The sequence below is a fragment of the Amaranthus tricolor genome, chromosome 17 (assembly GCF_026212465.1).
Source record: "Amaranthus tricolor cultivar Red isolate AtriRed21 chromosome 17, ASM2621246v1, whole genome shotgun sequence".
NCBI lineage: Eukaryota > Viridiplantae > Streptophyta > Magnoliopsida > Caryophyllales > Amaranthaceae > Amaranthus > Amaranthus tricolor.
In genome coordinates, this window is record NC_080063.1 from 16,714,213 (window position 1) to 16,731,477 (window position 17,265).

At 31.6% G+C, this 17,265-nt stretch overlaps 1 protein-coding gene across 1 annotated transcript; it reads left to right on the forward strand.

Moving 5' to 3' along the window:
* Positions 1-14,827: 14,827 nt before the first annotated feature.
* LOC130804114 (antiviral protein MAP-like) lies at positions 14,828-16,978 on the forward strand. Its single transcript, XM_057668445.1, has 2 exons — positions 14,828-14,927; positions 16,020-16,978. The coding sequence occupies exon 2, from the start codon at positions 16,035-16,037 to the stop codon at positions 16,887-16,889; it is 855 nt and encodes a 284-aa protein (XP_057524428.1). The 5' UTR covers positions 14,828-14,927; positions 16,020-16,034; the 3' UTR covers positions 16,890-16,978.
* The last annotated feature ends 287 nt before the right edge of the window (positions 16,979-17,265 follow it).

A 17,265-nucleotide genomic window follows, 5' to 3' on the forward strand; every position in this document is an offset into this window, starting at 1 on the left:
TTACATTAAATTGAAATTAAAGTTTTTTTTTAATATAGTATTATACTCCCTTCTATTCTCAATGTGTCCCATTTGAAGTTTTCAGCATTTTTTAGGTGGTTAAATGGGACCACGTATTCTCAATGTGTCCCATTTGAAGTTTTCAGCATTTTTTAGGTGGTTAAATGGGACCAGTGTGAAAGAAAAAGTGGGGCTAGTTGGTGTAAAAATATAAAAAAAATTAAGTTTAGTAAGGGTAATTGCATTGGTAAAGATAACATACTTAAAATAAAAATTAGACATTTAGATTGATTTGATCGAATAAGGAAACGAGACACCTAAGGTGGATAGAAGGGAGTAGTTTACAGAGAGTTTTTCTGTTTAAGACTTATCTCAATAAAAAATTTAAACTAATTAAAAGACTAATGAGAGTCAAATTCATGACCTTTTATCCAGCCGGTCTCCTGAGAGACCGTCTCTCTGAGAGATGTTTCTCAGACCCAATCCATCAAAACTTAATACATGCTTTTATCCTACATTTTTCTTTAAGGGCCGATTCAATTAGAAATGATTTCTCAAAAAAATCGTCTCTCATAAATTATGTCACTTTGGTTTCCAATATTAATTGAGAAACAAACTCGAAAAAAAATAAAACGAGTTATTGCTGCATTAACAAGGAATAAGCACTCCCGTTTTTAGTCTTATCTCTCTCTAAAAAAATTATAATCTTCATAGTTGGTTAAGCTCCTAATTTCTCTATTTTAAGCTTTCTTTAATATGATTAGAATAAATTTTTGTCCTCTCTTTATAAAAAATTTGTTCTACCCATTTATTAGGTTGATTCTACCCATATATTGGGTTTTAATATCTCTCGTCGTGAGAGTTAAAGTTATGAATTTTAGTCTCTAGTTGATTTGTTGGTAGAGATTAATGCGATAATGAAGCAGACATCAAACTTATAATTACCATCAACTACATCAAATTCAATTCTATCTCAAGAATACAACAGATTGAAATACCCCCATTGAAGGCTGTATCAAACAGCGATGTGGAAGATGATATTTAGAATTGTCAAATGTCATACACAACGATCGTAATTTTGTTAATTTTGAATTATCTTTGATTATAGTAGTTATGTACTTGCTAATTTTTATCTCTGATGTAGATGTTGTATGACTTTTTATTAATAAATTAGGTATTATTAAAAGAAAAAAAAAGGAATAAACAACACATGCTCTAGTCAAACGCAGTGCTAAATATCCATCAATTATAGTAGCGTATATTACACTAAATAGTCCTATTTTCGTAGTTTAATTATATGATTAATTTTTTGAGTTCGGTTTTTATAAATTAGTTCTACTTTGGTAGAAATTTTTAGCATAATAGACGTTAGCATAATGGTTCATTATCTTTATAGTTTTTCTGGAGTTGAAGAGCTTTTTGGCCGCGCTCTTTTATACGGATATGAATTGTTGTCTTTTTTTCTTCTCCAGACCCCGCTTAAAGTTTTCTATTAAAATATACTGAGTAGGATGATGTGAAAATTCAATGTTAGCTTTAGGCATTAATTCCCAATCAATTTACGAATTCTTCCATTGATGTTCAAGTAGAGTAGGGCAAAATGTGTTAGATTTTATTATGAGAACGAATTTAAAGAAATTTATGAAGATAAATTGGGGAACTAGAGATGTTTTAGGGCGAATAAAATAAAATATAATTGAGAATGAATTGAAAGATCATATTTTGATTTTTATTCGTTTATAGATTAAAGATGCTCTTTGTTTTCTCTTTGCTTTTTGTAAGTTTCATGAAATAATAAAATCATACAAACTAATAAATAATTCTTACCAAAGTTAACATCAACTTATTTCTTAATATATGAATACTATATTACAATATGATATGTTCTTTTAATTTAAATTTTCTTGAAATATAATTATATTTTTAAAAGCTACATAATATTTCCGATTAAAGCTTCTTAGAATATATATATTGGCTTTTTAATGTTGAAAAATTTGCTAATTAATATAATTTCTACATTAAAATTTTAATTTCTAAAACATTTCATCAAGAAATAAGATATACATGATAATCAAAAATTACTTTGAGAATGGCAAAGAATTATTATTATAAAGTTGTTGGAAGATTACCCAAATTTACCTTAAAAAATACTAAAATTCTCTATTGATTTTATAAGAAATATAATAATTTTATGTTAATAACATATAATTGCATTTTTATTTAAAATTTATATTTATATATACTTTTACGCTAATAATATCGTGCATGCACGAGTTTCTATACTAGTGCAATATAAACACTTATAATTATATTATAAAGTAATTTTAATTCTATTGATAAGCATGGGCGAAGCTATATGCCCTTACAGAAATGTGATCCTTTGTAAATTTGATTTTGGCCCCCCTTACTAATATGATATATAGTTTAAAGAGAGTAAAAATATAACAAAAATTACTATAGCTCATTGGTTGGTCTAACACATTTGTAGTCTAAGGTTAAGAGATCAAACGCTAATTTAAACTATTATTTTTATAGACCAATAAATTTATATGATTCAAGTTCATTTAAGTGTATATGATTTTTAATTTTTTTTTCTTATCTAGTGTTTAATGGTTTGTGGGGTCATTGTTGATTTCGGGTTAGATGTTTTGGGTGGGATTAAAATCGGATTTTGTGTCCATATTGTTTTTACATAATTGTAAATCATCTTTAAATTCAAGTCAATTTGGTTACAATGTCGAATAAACTTCGGATCATCATGTCAGTTATGAGTACCTTATATTATAAATAATTTGTTAGTATATCGATAATATGACCCCCTAATTTAAAATCCTAATTTCACCCGGTGATATTACATAGTCAAATATACTGCCATGAAACGCTTTATCAAAATGAATTGCCTTGCGAGTATCAATTACTTGGTAAATGCATTCAATGTGGCACATAATCTTTGCTAATCGTGACATTTGAAATTTTAGGATTTTTTTATTAAATTATATGATACCAAAACTAAAACGCTGTGTCAAAAGATATAACTTTTAAATGATGTAACATTTATGTAACTATATATATTATTGAAAACGATCGCCAAATACTTACGATGTTAAGAACAAACAACAATGAGCAAAAATAAGTTTGACAAAGTAACAAACAAGGACACAAAGATTTAAGGAGGTTCACCCAATGATGGCTACGTCCTCCGTGGTGTGTAGTTTATGTTTATATTATATCAAATGAATACAAACAACACTTCAATATGAAGAATTACAATTGAGATAGAGATAACAACAATAGGCTATGTGTTTGGCTTAAGGGTTGTGTTTGATGTGTTTTGCATACTTGAAGTGTGGGTATGAGAGCCCTATTTATAGTGCTAGGTACTTGAAGATGAATGGCTTACATAAATACATAGTTAATTTAGGGTAATGAATACTATGAAATAACTCTAAGAACTTGAAAAGGCATTATCTCAAGAGTCACACACATGAGACTCTTCACCTTAATCTTCATTAACACCAATAATTCCCATGAATACTCTTCACTTTATTACACCCTTTTGGATTCCACAACTCAAGAGTCACACACATGAATTCAACCCTTTAATGTGCACTTAAGTCACACATTAGTATACTATCATTTATAATCACATTAGTATACTACCATTCATAACAATCTCCACCTTGACTTGAGTTCACCCAAGTCACAACATTCATCAATCCACTTCATATTCAAAAAACATACACACCTCAAAATGCCCAAGAGGGCATTATCTCAAGCAAGGAGCTAAACCTACCAAGTCAACACATAACTCAAACTTGGTAGTAGGTAATGACTTTGTCATCATGTCGGCCGGATTTTCCGTAGTGTCAATTTTCTTCAATAACACCCTTTTGTGCTCAACTTCATCCCGGATAAAGTTATACTTAATATCAATGTGCTTGGACCTTCTATGAAATGTGTTTTGATTCCTAGCCAAATGAATTGCACTTTGACTATCACAATGCACACTTACCTCACACACTTTGTTGCACATTTCACCAACAAGACCTTTAAGCCATTTTGCTTCCTTGAATGACTCGGCCACGGCTATGTACTCCGCTTCGGTTGTAGAAAGAACAACCACATCTTGCAAAGATGATTGCCAACTAATCGCCGAACCACCCAAAGTAAACACAAACCCACTTGTGGACTTTCTATTATCTAGATCACCACCATAATCCGAGTCACAAAACCCGGTTAGCTCACTTGAATTTTTCCCATACATGAGACAAACATTTGAAGTATCTTTCAAATACCTCAATAGTCATTTTAGTGCCTCCCAATGTCCCTTACCCGGATTAGACATATATCTACTCACCAAACTCACCGCATGAGCAATGTCGGGCCTAGAGCATACCATAGCATACATAACGCTACCAACGGCACTAGTGTATGGAATTCTTACCATTTGCTCTTCTTCCTCTTTTGTTTGTGGACACAAATTCTTGGACAATTTGAAATGAGAAGCAAGAGGAGTAGACACACCTTTAGCATCATCCATGGAGAAACGTTGAACAACTTTCTCAATGTACTTCCTTTGACTAAGGTATAAGACACCCTTAGCCCGATCTCTCAAAATCTCCATCCCAAGAATCTTCTTGGCTTCACCAAGATCTTTCATATCAAATTCACTTGAAAGCAACTCTTTCAAGTCCTCCACCTTAAGCAAAGAGCTACATGCTACTAGCATATCATCAACATATAAGAGCAAATATAGTAAAGAACCATCTTCAAATTTCTTAAGATAAACACAGCTATCATAAGAACTTCTAACAAAATCATGTGAAATCATAAAGGAATCAAACCTTTTGTACCATTGCCTTGGAGATTGCTTCAACCCATACAATGACCTCTTCAATCTACACACATGATTCTCCTTACCGGCTACCTCAAAACCTTCCGGTTGCTTCATAAAGATTTCTTCTTCAAGCTCACCGTGAAGAAAAGCCGTCTTTACATCCAATTGATGTAACTCCAAATCCTCCATCGCCACCAAAGCAAGCAATGCCCTAATAGAAGAGTGTTTCACGACCGGAGAGAAAACTTCGTGAAAATCAATACCCTCAATTTGAGAGTATCCCTTTGCAACAACCCTTGCTTTGTAGATGGGAGGAATATCACTAGAAGGACCCTCCTTCCTCTTGAATATCCACTTGCACCCCACAATCTTCTTTTTCTTTGGTGCAACAACGATATCCCAAGTTCCATTCTTCGCAAGAGATTCCATCTCTTGTTTCATAGCAATCAACCACTTGCTTGAGTCATTTGAGGCCATAGCCTCCTTGTACGTACTTGGTTCATTTGACCCTTCAACTTCGCTAGCAATGTTGAGAGCATAAACAACATAATCACACTCTTCAATGTACCTCCTTGGAGCCACGATCTTCCTTCTTTACCTAGTTGTGGACAAAGGAGGAGACCTTTGTTGAACATCATCATTTTTCTCATTAACACCAATAATTCCCATGAATACTCTTCACCTTATTACACCCTTTTGGATTCCACAACTCAAGAGTCACACACATGAATTCAACCCTTTAATGTGCACTCAAGTCACACATTAGTATACTATCATTTATAATCACATTAGTATACTACCATTCATAACAATTATCGTTATATACTTGAAATTCTATTAAAATGTTATAATCGATATAATAATATAATAACAATTTGATAATAAACAAATTGAACAATAACATTTATGCAAGTACATTTATATTTGCATTTAGCTATTCTTTAGCTTATTTAGAAAAAATTCATTAACCTACATTTATATTTGCAAGCATACATTTTTAATGCAAACCCTAGACATTAACCTACAATGATTGACTTTTTGTCAAAGAAAAGATTTGTTGAATATAATTGTTACCATGGAAAAAAAAATTGATGATTAAAAAAATTTGTAGGATGAGTTTGGAAAAAAATTGATAATCAATTTTTAAATTTTACTTACAAGGATTAGTTTTTTAAAATAAAATTTCACATTATACAAATCATTTCTTAAAAAGATTTGCAGAATGAACAAAAGTTTAAAATGCTATAAATTTTGGTAAAATAATATTTGAATTTCATTTTTATTTTGCTACCAAATATACAGTCATTAATATAATAATTTATGAATTTCATTTCCTATATACATTTATCCATGAATGAATAAGTCAATTTATCACTACAAAAAAAGTTGCACCTACCTGTGCTTAAAAATGCGACTGATAGATTTAGCTACGCTTAATTAAGCGTGGTCTCTGTTTTGGTAAATTTTTAGGCACGCTTAATAAGCGTGGCTGTATGATTTTGTTGACCATTGTTTTTCTTGTTTCCCACACAAATAAGTGTGGCTAATGAACATAATTAGCATTTTAACTAATTATGGCGGTAAATTATTTTAGATTGTTATTATTATCATTATTATTATTATAATAATTATTATTATCACTACTACTATTATTATTTTTGGCAATTAAAATTTATTAATCTAAAAAATAAATTACACTGTATAAAATTCGAGCAAAGCCAGGATACAACACAAAACAAAACATATAACGTAAAAGTTTAGTAAGCCTATACAATGTACTATGATAAGAAAGTAAACAAATCCCTAAGTAAAACAAAGTTGTTGAGACAACATGTAATATCGTAGCACAAAATTACACAACATTTGCCTGTAGGCCACGCTTGGACAACAACAACCCGACAAGCAACAATCGAAAGCAGCACCTTGATCAAGGCATCAATAACAACAGAACAAAAACAGCAGCACAAACCATTTTCATTTGAGATAACATGTAATAGCAGAGCTCATCGTCACCAATCAGGTAAGGTTATGGTCAGTCGACAAAGTAGTTTTCTCGTTTCCTAATGATGAAACCTATGAAAACAAGAAATCAATAAGTATTGAATAATACTCCCTCCTATTCACCTTAGGAGTTCCATTTGACTTTTTACGGATTTTAAGGAGAGTCAAAAGTGGGACCCTAAGGGTAGAAAAGAGAGTGGTATTATGGATTTTTTTAATGTAAGGGAGGAAAATTAGTATGGGTAATAGAGGGTATAATTGAAAATAAGATAAAGTTACTAAGGACATAAAAGTCAAAAATCCATATCAAAAATAGAAATGGGGGTGACTTGACCATAAAAGGAAATGAGACACATAAGCTGAATAGGAGGGAGTACAAAAGAAAGTAAGTAAAAGATGGCACATAAAACAGTGTGACAAGATCGCTCAACATCTCGAATGTCCTTAATTTAGATGATGCAATAATTAGGCATACGGACCTAACAGACCAAACATATGATTTCGGTGCAGAACACAGTATCTTCAGACCACAAGCTAGCACTAAACCCAAACATATGATTTTAGTTATTCATATTGTAATGACTTATTATATTTTTTTAAGCAGTCCATTTAAATAAGAAAAAACAAATAGCATCAACGAACAAGCACAATTGTGGTGTCAAAAATGGGGATAACAAGTTAATGGGAAAGAACCATTACAGACAAAAATCAACTGATTCTTTTACAAAGATGGAACTAATAAAGCTACTAAAAAGAAAATTGGAACTTTTTTCCAAATATAATAAGGTTCTATGCTTGTCAGCTATCCCTATACAGATGAAACCCAAAGATATATTACTCTCAATTGCAAACAAGAAATCGATCAACATTCAACATCAACTATTCATAAAGCATCAACCAAAAGAACTGATAAGTCAAAAATCGATATGAAAGACAATTTTTTTTATGAAAAAATACAGAAAAGTCAATAAAGAAAGAGGGAAAGGATCGAAACCTAAAGATGTTTCAGCAAGTGTCCATGTCAGGAGGAGGTTGAGAAAATCTATCTTTAGCGAAGAAATTGAGATTCCAATTTTAGCAGCTATTTGCAGCTTGGACAATTCCGTGTTGTTGTTTTAAGCCTGAGACAGGGGTTGTTGTTCCTACTGTTATTATGAGAGGGAAAACAACAACAAAAAAAGTACCCACTCATCCATTTATACCTAAAGCTAACCCTCGACAACTATGATAACCACGCTAGAAGCAGGAGTAAAAACCAACAACTCAAAATTGAAATCAAGCACTAAAAATCACAAATGCAACCCTAAATTCTTCAATAACATAAACAATTTGATAACCGACAAAAAAATTATAAAGTTGTAACTATTAGAATATCTTAGAATAATATATTTTGATTACTTGCATATTTTGTATAATCTTTGTGATTGTGTAGAATATTAGGAAAATATTTAGTTTCCTAAAGTATAGTTTGTAATCTTGTATATATTAACATTAATCATAATGAGAAAGGCAACCCAAATCATTCTTACATGGTATCAGAGCCTCGATTTTTGATCCCGAACCTCCTCCTTGCAGCCGGCCAGCACCCCTCAAGGCTGCCGCTACCTATCTCCTCCTTCCTCTCTTTATTCTTTCTTCTCCATGGCCTCTCCCACCAAAATCCATTCTGCCACTTTGGTTACTAACATAAAAACAAGTATCCCTATTCAACTTAATGAAGATGGTTCCAATTTTCATACTTGGGTCACTTTATTCAAGCTTCATTGTCGAGCTCACCTTGTGGATTCTCATATTATTCCCGATGACTCCTCTAAAGCTTTAGTTTCTAAAGATTCCGAATGACAACGTCTTGATGACATTGTTCGCACATGGATTTATGGCTCTATTAGTCCCTCTCTTCTTCAATCTATAGTTCGTCCTGATGATTGTGCCTTTGATGCTTGGAATCGTCTTGAGAATAATTTCCAAAATAATAAGATATCTCGAATTCTTCATCTTGAGTCTCAATTTAATGACATTTCTCTATCCACTTTTTCCAATGTTAAGTCTTATTGCAATGAACTTGAAACTATTGCTACTTCTCTTAATAATCTTGGCACTTCCATCACTGATACTCGATTGGCTCTTCAAGTTCTTCATGGGTTGACTTCGGAATACAAAACTTTTCGGTCTTTGGTTCAACATATGAATCCCATTCCCTCCTTTGATACTCTTCGTTCTATGTTAGAATTGGAAGAATGCTCCAACCATAAACATAATTCTCCCGCTCAAGATTCGACCCTTATTACCACAAACAAAGATTCGTTTTCTGATGGCCTTCTTGGGCCGGCCACAGTTGGGCCCAGCCTGTTGCCCCCTTTCCCACTACATCTTGGGCTCCTCCTTATTCAAGCAATGGATCTTCTGCTGGTCTTCTTGGTCCGCGACCGGCACAAAGCTATCACACCGGGACTAATGCTTCTATGAATTATATTCCTACGGACATCGATCATGCTATGAACACTCTTTCTTTGTCTACTCCGGATGAGCAATTTTATATGGATACAGGTGCCACATCCCACATGACTCGCTCTCAAAGTACTTTACTTCCTTATTTTCCTTTAAAGCATCAATTCAATAATGTTATTATTGTCGGTAATGGTAATTTAATTCCAGTTTTTAGTCACGGGCATATTTTTTTCCTTCCTCCCAAAAATCCCTTACTCTAAAAAATGTCTTACATGCACCTAAACTTATTAAAAACCTTATTTCCGTTCGTAAATTCACTCATGATAATATGGTTTCTATTGACTTTGATCCTTTTGGCTTTTTTGTGAAGGATTTGGCCACGGGGAGCATCGTTCTGAGATCTAATAGCACGGGTGATCTTTATTCTTTCCCATCTACACATGAAGCTTTTCCTTCGTCTTCCACATCATCGGCTTTTTCCGTTTTTTCTTCTAGTATTTGGCATTCCCGTTTAGGACATCCGGGCAATGCGATTTTAAATTCCTTGTACTCTTCTCGTTTAATTCAATGTAATAAAGATCCTCATTTTGTTTGTCATTCTTGTCCTTCAGGTAACACATTCAATTACCTTTTGTTGATTCTATGTCTATGAGTACTAAACCTTTTGATATTATTCATAGTGATTTGTGGACATCTCCTATTTTTAGTCCATCGGGATATAAACCCGAATCATTCTTACAGTAACAAAGGAATCTAAATTACACACCTTCAATTACCACCAATAGAAGTAGTATCTTCAATAATGGTGAATTAGAGAAAAGCCTTCGCTGAACACAAAACCATGAAATAAAGAAGTCCAATTAGGGAGAAAATATTGAAAAAAACCATTAAAAAAAAGAAGTAAAAAAATAGCGATTTAGAGAGGGAACTTTACCTGATAGAAGAAGGTGAAAGATCATCTTAGAGGATTATGGATGTACATTTGATGATTAAGGAAGATTAGGGTTGATCTTTATTTTTTACAAAAATTAGGTTTACAAAGTTTTGTTCTTCTGAGTGTCGAGGAAAAGGAATTAAGAGAGGAAGGCAAATGGTTTACCAGGTTCACAAAATTTAAGTTTTCATATTTTATTTTATTTTTTATTTAACAAGTTTAGCCACGCTTATATGTGACTATATTTTTCAATTTTCTATTTTGCGTTCTAGTCATGCTTATAAGCGTGCCTATCATCCGGTCACACTTATAAGAATGGCTATTATTCTTACGCTTGTTAAGCGTGCCTAAATGAAATTTCTAATCACACTTAATTAAGTGTGACTAAATAAGTGTAGGTTGAGGCAATATTTTTTGTAGAGTTTTTTTACCAACTGAAATACAGTTCTTCAGATTGTAAAAAAAGAAATTTTGGTAAATTAGGCAATACATTACTTCATTGAGTTATATGCCATTGCAATTTGCAAATTCCATCTTTGATACTCAAGCCATTAATTCTAACTTTCAATAAATATTGATCACAACTTGATGTTCACAACAATAAATTCATTTGAAAATAAGAGAATAGAGTAAGAGAACATTTTCATAATTCATTTATGATCTTTTCTATATTTGAAACATTGAATTAAATGATTTTTTTATAATAAAATTTCCAAAGTAAGATTCCAAAATTTTTATTTAATAAGCCCGAGCCTAATGTCGGGGCTTGTTCGCTGTTATTAATAGTAAATACAAGAAAAAAATTTAACACGACTTTGTTCGAGGAAGACAGTGTCATTACGTTTGTAAGGAAAAAAAATTCATTTGTTTGTTCGCCGTTGAAAAAAGCCAACTATGATTTGCTTATTTTTTGTCTTGTTAAACATTATGAAATTGTTTTTCTTTTTTTTCGCTGTTGGTAACAACAAACAAATGGTTTTGACATTTTTTTATCAATTTCTTTGTTCGCTGTTAATAACAGTAAACAAATACTTGACGTCAATTTTGACATAGAAACGTTTATTTTAGGAATTAAAATTTCTCAAAAGCTTATTTTGAGAACTATTTTTTATAAACTTATTATTTTCAAATTTTCTTTCAATTGTTGATGCAAACTCCGTAGCCTATTGGATCAATATATATATATATATATATATATATATATATATATATATATATATATATATATATATATATATATATATATATATATATATATATATATATATATATTGCGACAGTAGAAGAAAGATCGATGAATAATAATGAAACAATAAAGAAATTCATACAAAAAAATAAGAAAATGACACAAGAGATTTAACGTGGTTCACTATCAATATAATAACTATGTCCACCAGCACCGAGATCAAACATTTTCACTATGAGCGCGAAGAATTTACAAGATGAATCACAATAACACTCACAAATAATGACTCTCTTGTAATCTCTCGGAATTTGTGAATATTAAAAGCCTAACCCTAAAATGGGTACTTATACTAATACTCAAATAAAAGAGGTCGTGGCTTAATCAATACAAAGTAACCGGCCCAAAAGAAGTAGTGACTGCCAACAACGTGAAAGAAAAAACTGCTCCGTACTTCTCGCAGTTCGCAGCCGAGTCGACTACTCTATTCCTCACCAAACAGCCGAGTCGGCTTCATACTCTGGACAATTTGGCATTTTTATCAGTACCCACCGCCGACTCGGCTGTCAGCCACACCACCACTGACGCCGAGTCGGCTTAAGCTTCTGGAAAAATCTTTCAATTCCGTCACTCGCGACGACTCGTCTACAACCTTGGATCACTAAAAGCCGACTAGGCTTTTGCAACTGGATTGCTTGCAAACCCAGTACGTGATTCATCTTCTTCCCTTGGCAACTTAAGTAGTTTGAGTCACCATAAACAACAAAATATATATATATATATATATATATATATATATATATATATATATATATATATATGTGTTGAGGGTCTTTATCTATACTGTTTATGATAATGTAAAATTCAAATCTAACTTGGAGAGGATCCAGAAAATTCCTCTATAATCTCTGATTGAAAACCTCTACAAAGGAGATGATTCTTACCTGACTTTAAAGAATCTTTGGGAATGATTAATTAAGTCGATGATATGTTATATACTCTAATAGATCCTTTATAATTAAATTATTCTATGAATAATTCCATTCTCGCTGGATTCTCGCTGGATGGAATGTAGCATTAAGAAGATTGTCTTTCACAGATATTAATTACATTTAATCAAATTATTATATTAGTTTACTTGGAAAGTCAACTAACACTCATTACACGCCACAATTAATTAGCCGAAATCAGATATAATATCTAATAATAAATTTTAACTTTGACAATATGTTAACTAGGAAAAATTGTTTTGGTTAAGTTGTACACTTTATTCACTTTGACACATGGGTTGAACTTAACATATTGAATCAATGAATCAAATCTTGAACTCAGTTTGTTTTCATCGGACCAGAACTCGTTGATAATCGGATTTTGATCATATAAAATAATTATGTGTAATCCATCAATTTGATGTAGCAATGTAATATATATGACAATAAATTAAAACAACTAAAATAATCATTTTTTATTTTATTTTTATTTTTTTGATTTTTTATTTGTATCTTATTTTTTTTTCTCTTATTTTTCTCTTGTTTTGATTTTTGGTATTGATCATAGTGTATGTTGCACAGGCTTTGCCAGTAGTTGCACGTTGTTGAGTCGAGGGATTTTTTGACTGCACTCTTTTTTATGGGTATGAGTTGCCGTCGTTTTTTCCTACCTCAGACCTTGATCATAGTTTTCCTATGAGCAAAATATACTGGGTACGATGATGATAATAATGAAAATATAATCATTTTGTTTTCATAACAAATTAGATGTAATCTTCAATACGTACGTTTAATTTGATTTTTAAATTAAGAGGAGAATGGGAGTAAGACGTATACGAAAGAACAAGAGCATGGCAGAATGATAAATTAAAACCAGATTTTAACAGCTAGCTAATTACACCCTTCCGTTAGTTGACTAAAATAAAAGGGCAATCAAGAAATGGTTCATATTTGATTACACCCATTAATTAGTTGACTAAAATAAAAGGGCAATCAAGAAGAGGTGCATATTTGATGTATCTCACATCGGATTAATTTAGATATTTATGTAAGTATTTTTACAATTTAATTTAACTTTTATATTTCCCATTCAATTATTCTTGTTATATTTGAACTTTTATGCAATTTAATGCGTTATTTTAATCATTTATATATTAAATTATGCATAACTAACAATTATAAATAGTTAATCTCCTATAAATATATAAAATAAAATAAAAATATATATAAAATAAAATAAGCTTGATTATATTTTTTTCTGCACATTGACCGCAATATATAAAATAAGATTTTGCTTGATTATATTTTTTTTTAAACATTAGCCGCTATGTATAAAATAAACTTGAACGATGAATAATGTCAATAACCATAATATAACAAGTATTTCAAAACAAAGAAAGTATATAAGACATTTTCAAGTTGAGTCATACTTGATTTCAATTTATCCGATTAATATTCAACTTTAGTATTACAACCACATTAGAGGTGTTCATTCGGGTGATCGGATAAGTTTCGGACGTGTTTCATTCGGTTCGGTTGTAGTTCGGATGGTTTATATTTCGGAAGCGTGTTACGACGGGTCACACTTGGGTCGGTTCGGTTGAAGATCAGTTATTCGAGCTATCGGGTTTGCATCAGTTCGGTGTCGGTTGAAGTTCGTATCGAGTTTCAATCGGTCTCGGGTTGTCATCGGTTAATAATTGGTTCGGTTTTATCGGGTACAGATGGGGTTCGGGTATTTTTCAAGTAGAATTTTGCTATAATACTAATTAATATCGATCGAGTCAGTATCAGATTAAGTTGTTAGTCATTTTTTAATTGATGATAAAGTTGCCTTTACTTAAAGCAAAATAGTTAAATTGCAAATCAATTAGTGATCATTATTACATTATTACTTTTACTTGTTTGACCGGAAATTAAAATTATAAAACTCTATCAATTTTCATCTAATTCGATCAAAAATAGTTAAATAAACATTGACCATTGATTATTAACTCTAAATATATGAAACCATGTATTTATAAAATTCATTTTATTCAAATATTTATCACATTATTAGAATAACTAATAAGATGATTGAATACGAATCGATCATATTTTTATGTAGAAATTTTGTTCAGGTTTACAGCAATTCGATCTAAACTTTGTTCAGGTTAAATTGGTTTTCGCCGGATCGAGTTCGGTTTCGAGCATGATTTGCGTCGGATATGACTCGGTTTGGTAATTATTAGGTTCGGGTAATCTCGGTTAACGATTATGTGTCAGTTACAAAAATCGGTTACAGCTCAAATATAGTTTTCTCATTTTTGGTTGTCAACCGGTTCGATTATAACTTCGGGTCGGGTAATGTTGGTTCGATAAACCTAAAAGAGGAACACCTTTTCGGTTTGATTTACTTTCGCTTTCGGTTCGGATTTTCGGGTCGGGTCTCTAAAACCACACATAACAAGCAAGAATAGTCGGCATTGTGTGCTTATTTAAAGGACTCTTATCTTCTTTCTTTGTATCTTTCCTACTCAACTCTTTGGCATTACTGTAAGCTCCTCTAGCTCTATTATTATAGTTTCCTTCTCATTCTTGTTTCCTCATATATTTTTGAGCAATTTAGTCTCTTAATTTTTTTCTATATAAAATTGTTATAATTCCTTCCTATTTGTTAGAGGTGTGTCATATATCCAAGGGCGGAGCAAAGTATTTCGAGGCCAAATTTATTTTTTATAAATTTCTAAACTTGAAGTCTTTTATAATTCAAAAGAGAGATTTTCTTAAACTAAAATAAAAACTCAACGTAATTTCTAACTATATTAATATTAATTTTATAAAAATAATTTAAATTAAGTTGTTAAAAATTAAAATTTCATATCTCTAATGTTAAGAAGATGTTAAGAAGATAGAGGAAAAAAAATAATGGGTTGAAAGAAAAAAAAAAAGTAAAAGTTTGAAGGATTGAAAAATTAAAAAATAAATGTTAAATGATGTAACAGAAGATGATTGGGGTTAAAAGGATTACTTTGAAAATAGATAAAAGAAAACAGAGAAAAAAATGTTATTAATAAGAATTGATTTTATGACCATTGAGATAATAAGAAAAATTCTCACCCACTACTCAACCTTATTAACTTGTTATTTCTATATGACTAATATCAGGCCTTTTAAATTTATGGGTTCTGTGCAATTATGCTCCCCGCACCCCTTAAAAACCCCCATAAATACATATTGGGTCTCTATCTTAATTAACTCATGTCAATCATCATTTAATACATTAAATATTATTTTAACCACATAAAATTGCCTTTATATATATATATATATATATATATATATATATATATATATATATATATATATATATATATATATATATATATATATATATATATATATATATATATATATATATATATATATATAATATTTTTGTATTTTTGAAAAGAAGAAAACGAGTTCCTTGAATCCACAGATCTGAATATATATCGAGACAGGATTCGGATCCGTCAATCTTATATAGGTTCGAATCCGATTGGTCCAAAAAATAAGACCCAGATCCTCCAAAATGAATGTGAGTCGAGTGCAAGATCTATTACCATCTGTACAAGAAACTCACTTTTGAATGAATTATAAATGCAGGTGAAGAGAAACAAGATGAAGAAGGTATTAGGAGGAGGAACATGGGTTTGGTGGTGCATGATAATGCTTATTATCATGATCACTACCATTGTTAAGCAATCAGAAGCACAACAATATCGTACGGTGGTATTCGAATTACACAAACCGGATTCACCAAATGGGTACGCAAATTTCTTGAGAAGGTTGCGCAGTGCAGTCTCAGCTCCCACAAGAGCATGTGGTTTAAACATTACACAAATTAATCCACCAATAGACAGAGAATATGTCTACATAAGGCTACAATTTAGCAACAAACAATGGGTAGTACTAGGAATGGCTGCCAGAGATATGTATATTTGGGGTTATACTGACAATAGGCCAGGCTTCGCACCAGGCCAACCACCTGAGTCAACCTTCCTAAGGGATTCTCCGCCAGAAGCACGACAACGTCTTTTCCCAGGTTCTAGCAGAAGAATAACAAATTACGGAGGAAATTACAACAGTCTTCAACAAGCAGCAGGAAGGAATCGAAATGATGTTCCATTGGGACTGGCAAGCCTAGAAGGCGCACTTAAAAGCGTGTATGGAAAATCAACTTCACAAATGGATGAAGGGAATGCAGAAGCAAGATTTTTTCTTACGACCATCCAAATGGTTGCAGAAGCAGCACGTTTTAGGTACATGGAGAGAGGGATATCAGCACCACCAGATGATTTTAGACAAAATATGATAGCTTTCCAAAATAGTTGGGATACAATCTCTACTCTTATACATAATGCAGAAGGGGCTACTCCTAAGTGTGGGGCTTTTCCTCAGCCTCTTCGTATTGGTTTCCTTACGTATGGAAATGTCAATGAGATAAGGAATGAGATTGGAATTCTCAAGTACTAAATTTTACGCTATAATAGATGATGCAACTAGACATCAAATGTATACATTAATGATCGTCGTTTATGTATAATAAATCTTGTATTCATGTATGTATGTGTATCGTTGTTGATATAAAGATTAATATATGGTTACAATAATAATAATAATAATAATAATAATAATAATAATAAATAAAGTTTAATAACTGAAATTTGCAAGAGCCTATCATAGGAAATAAAATCTAATAAAAGAGGGAATAAGCTTTGTGGATTATGAGCTCAAAATGATTTTGGAATTCATGCATCCCAAACCCATTTTAATGAATCAGATACAACTTCAATTGATTGAAACTCATTACCTATTTTTAGTGAGTCTGACACTCCAACTTTTCACTTTC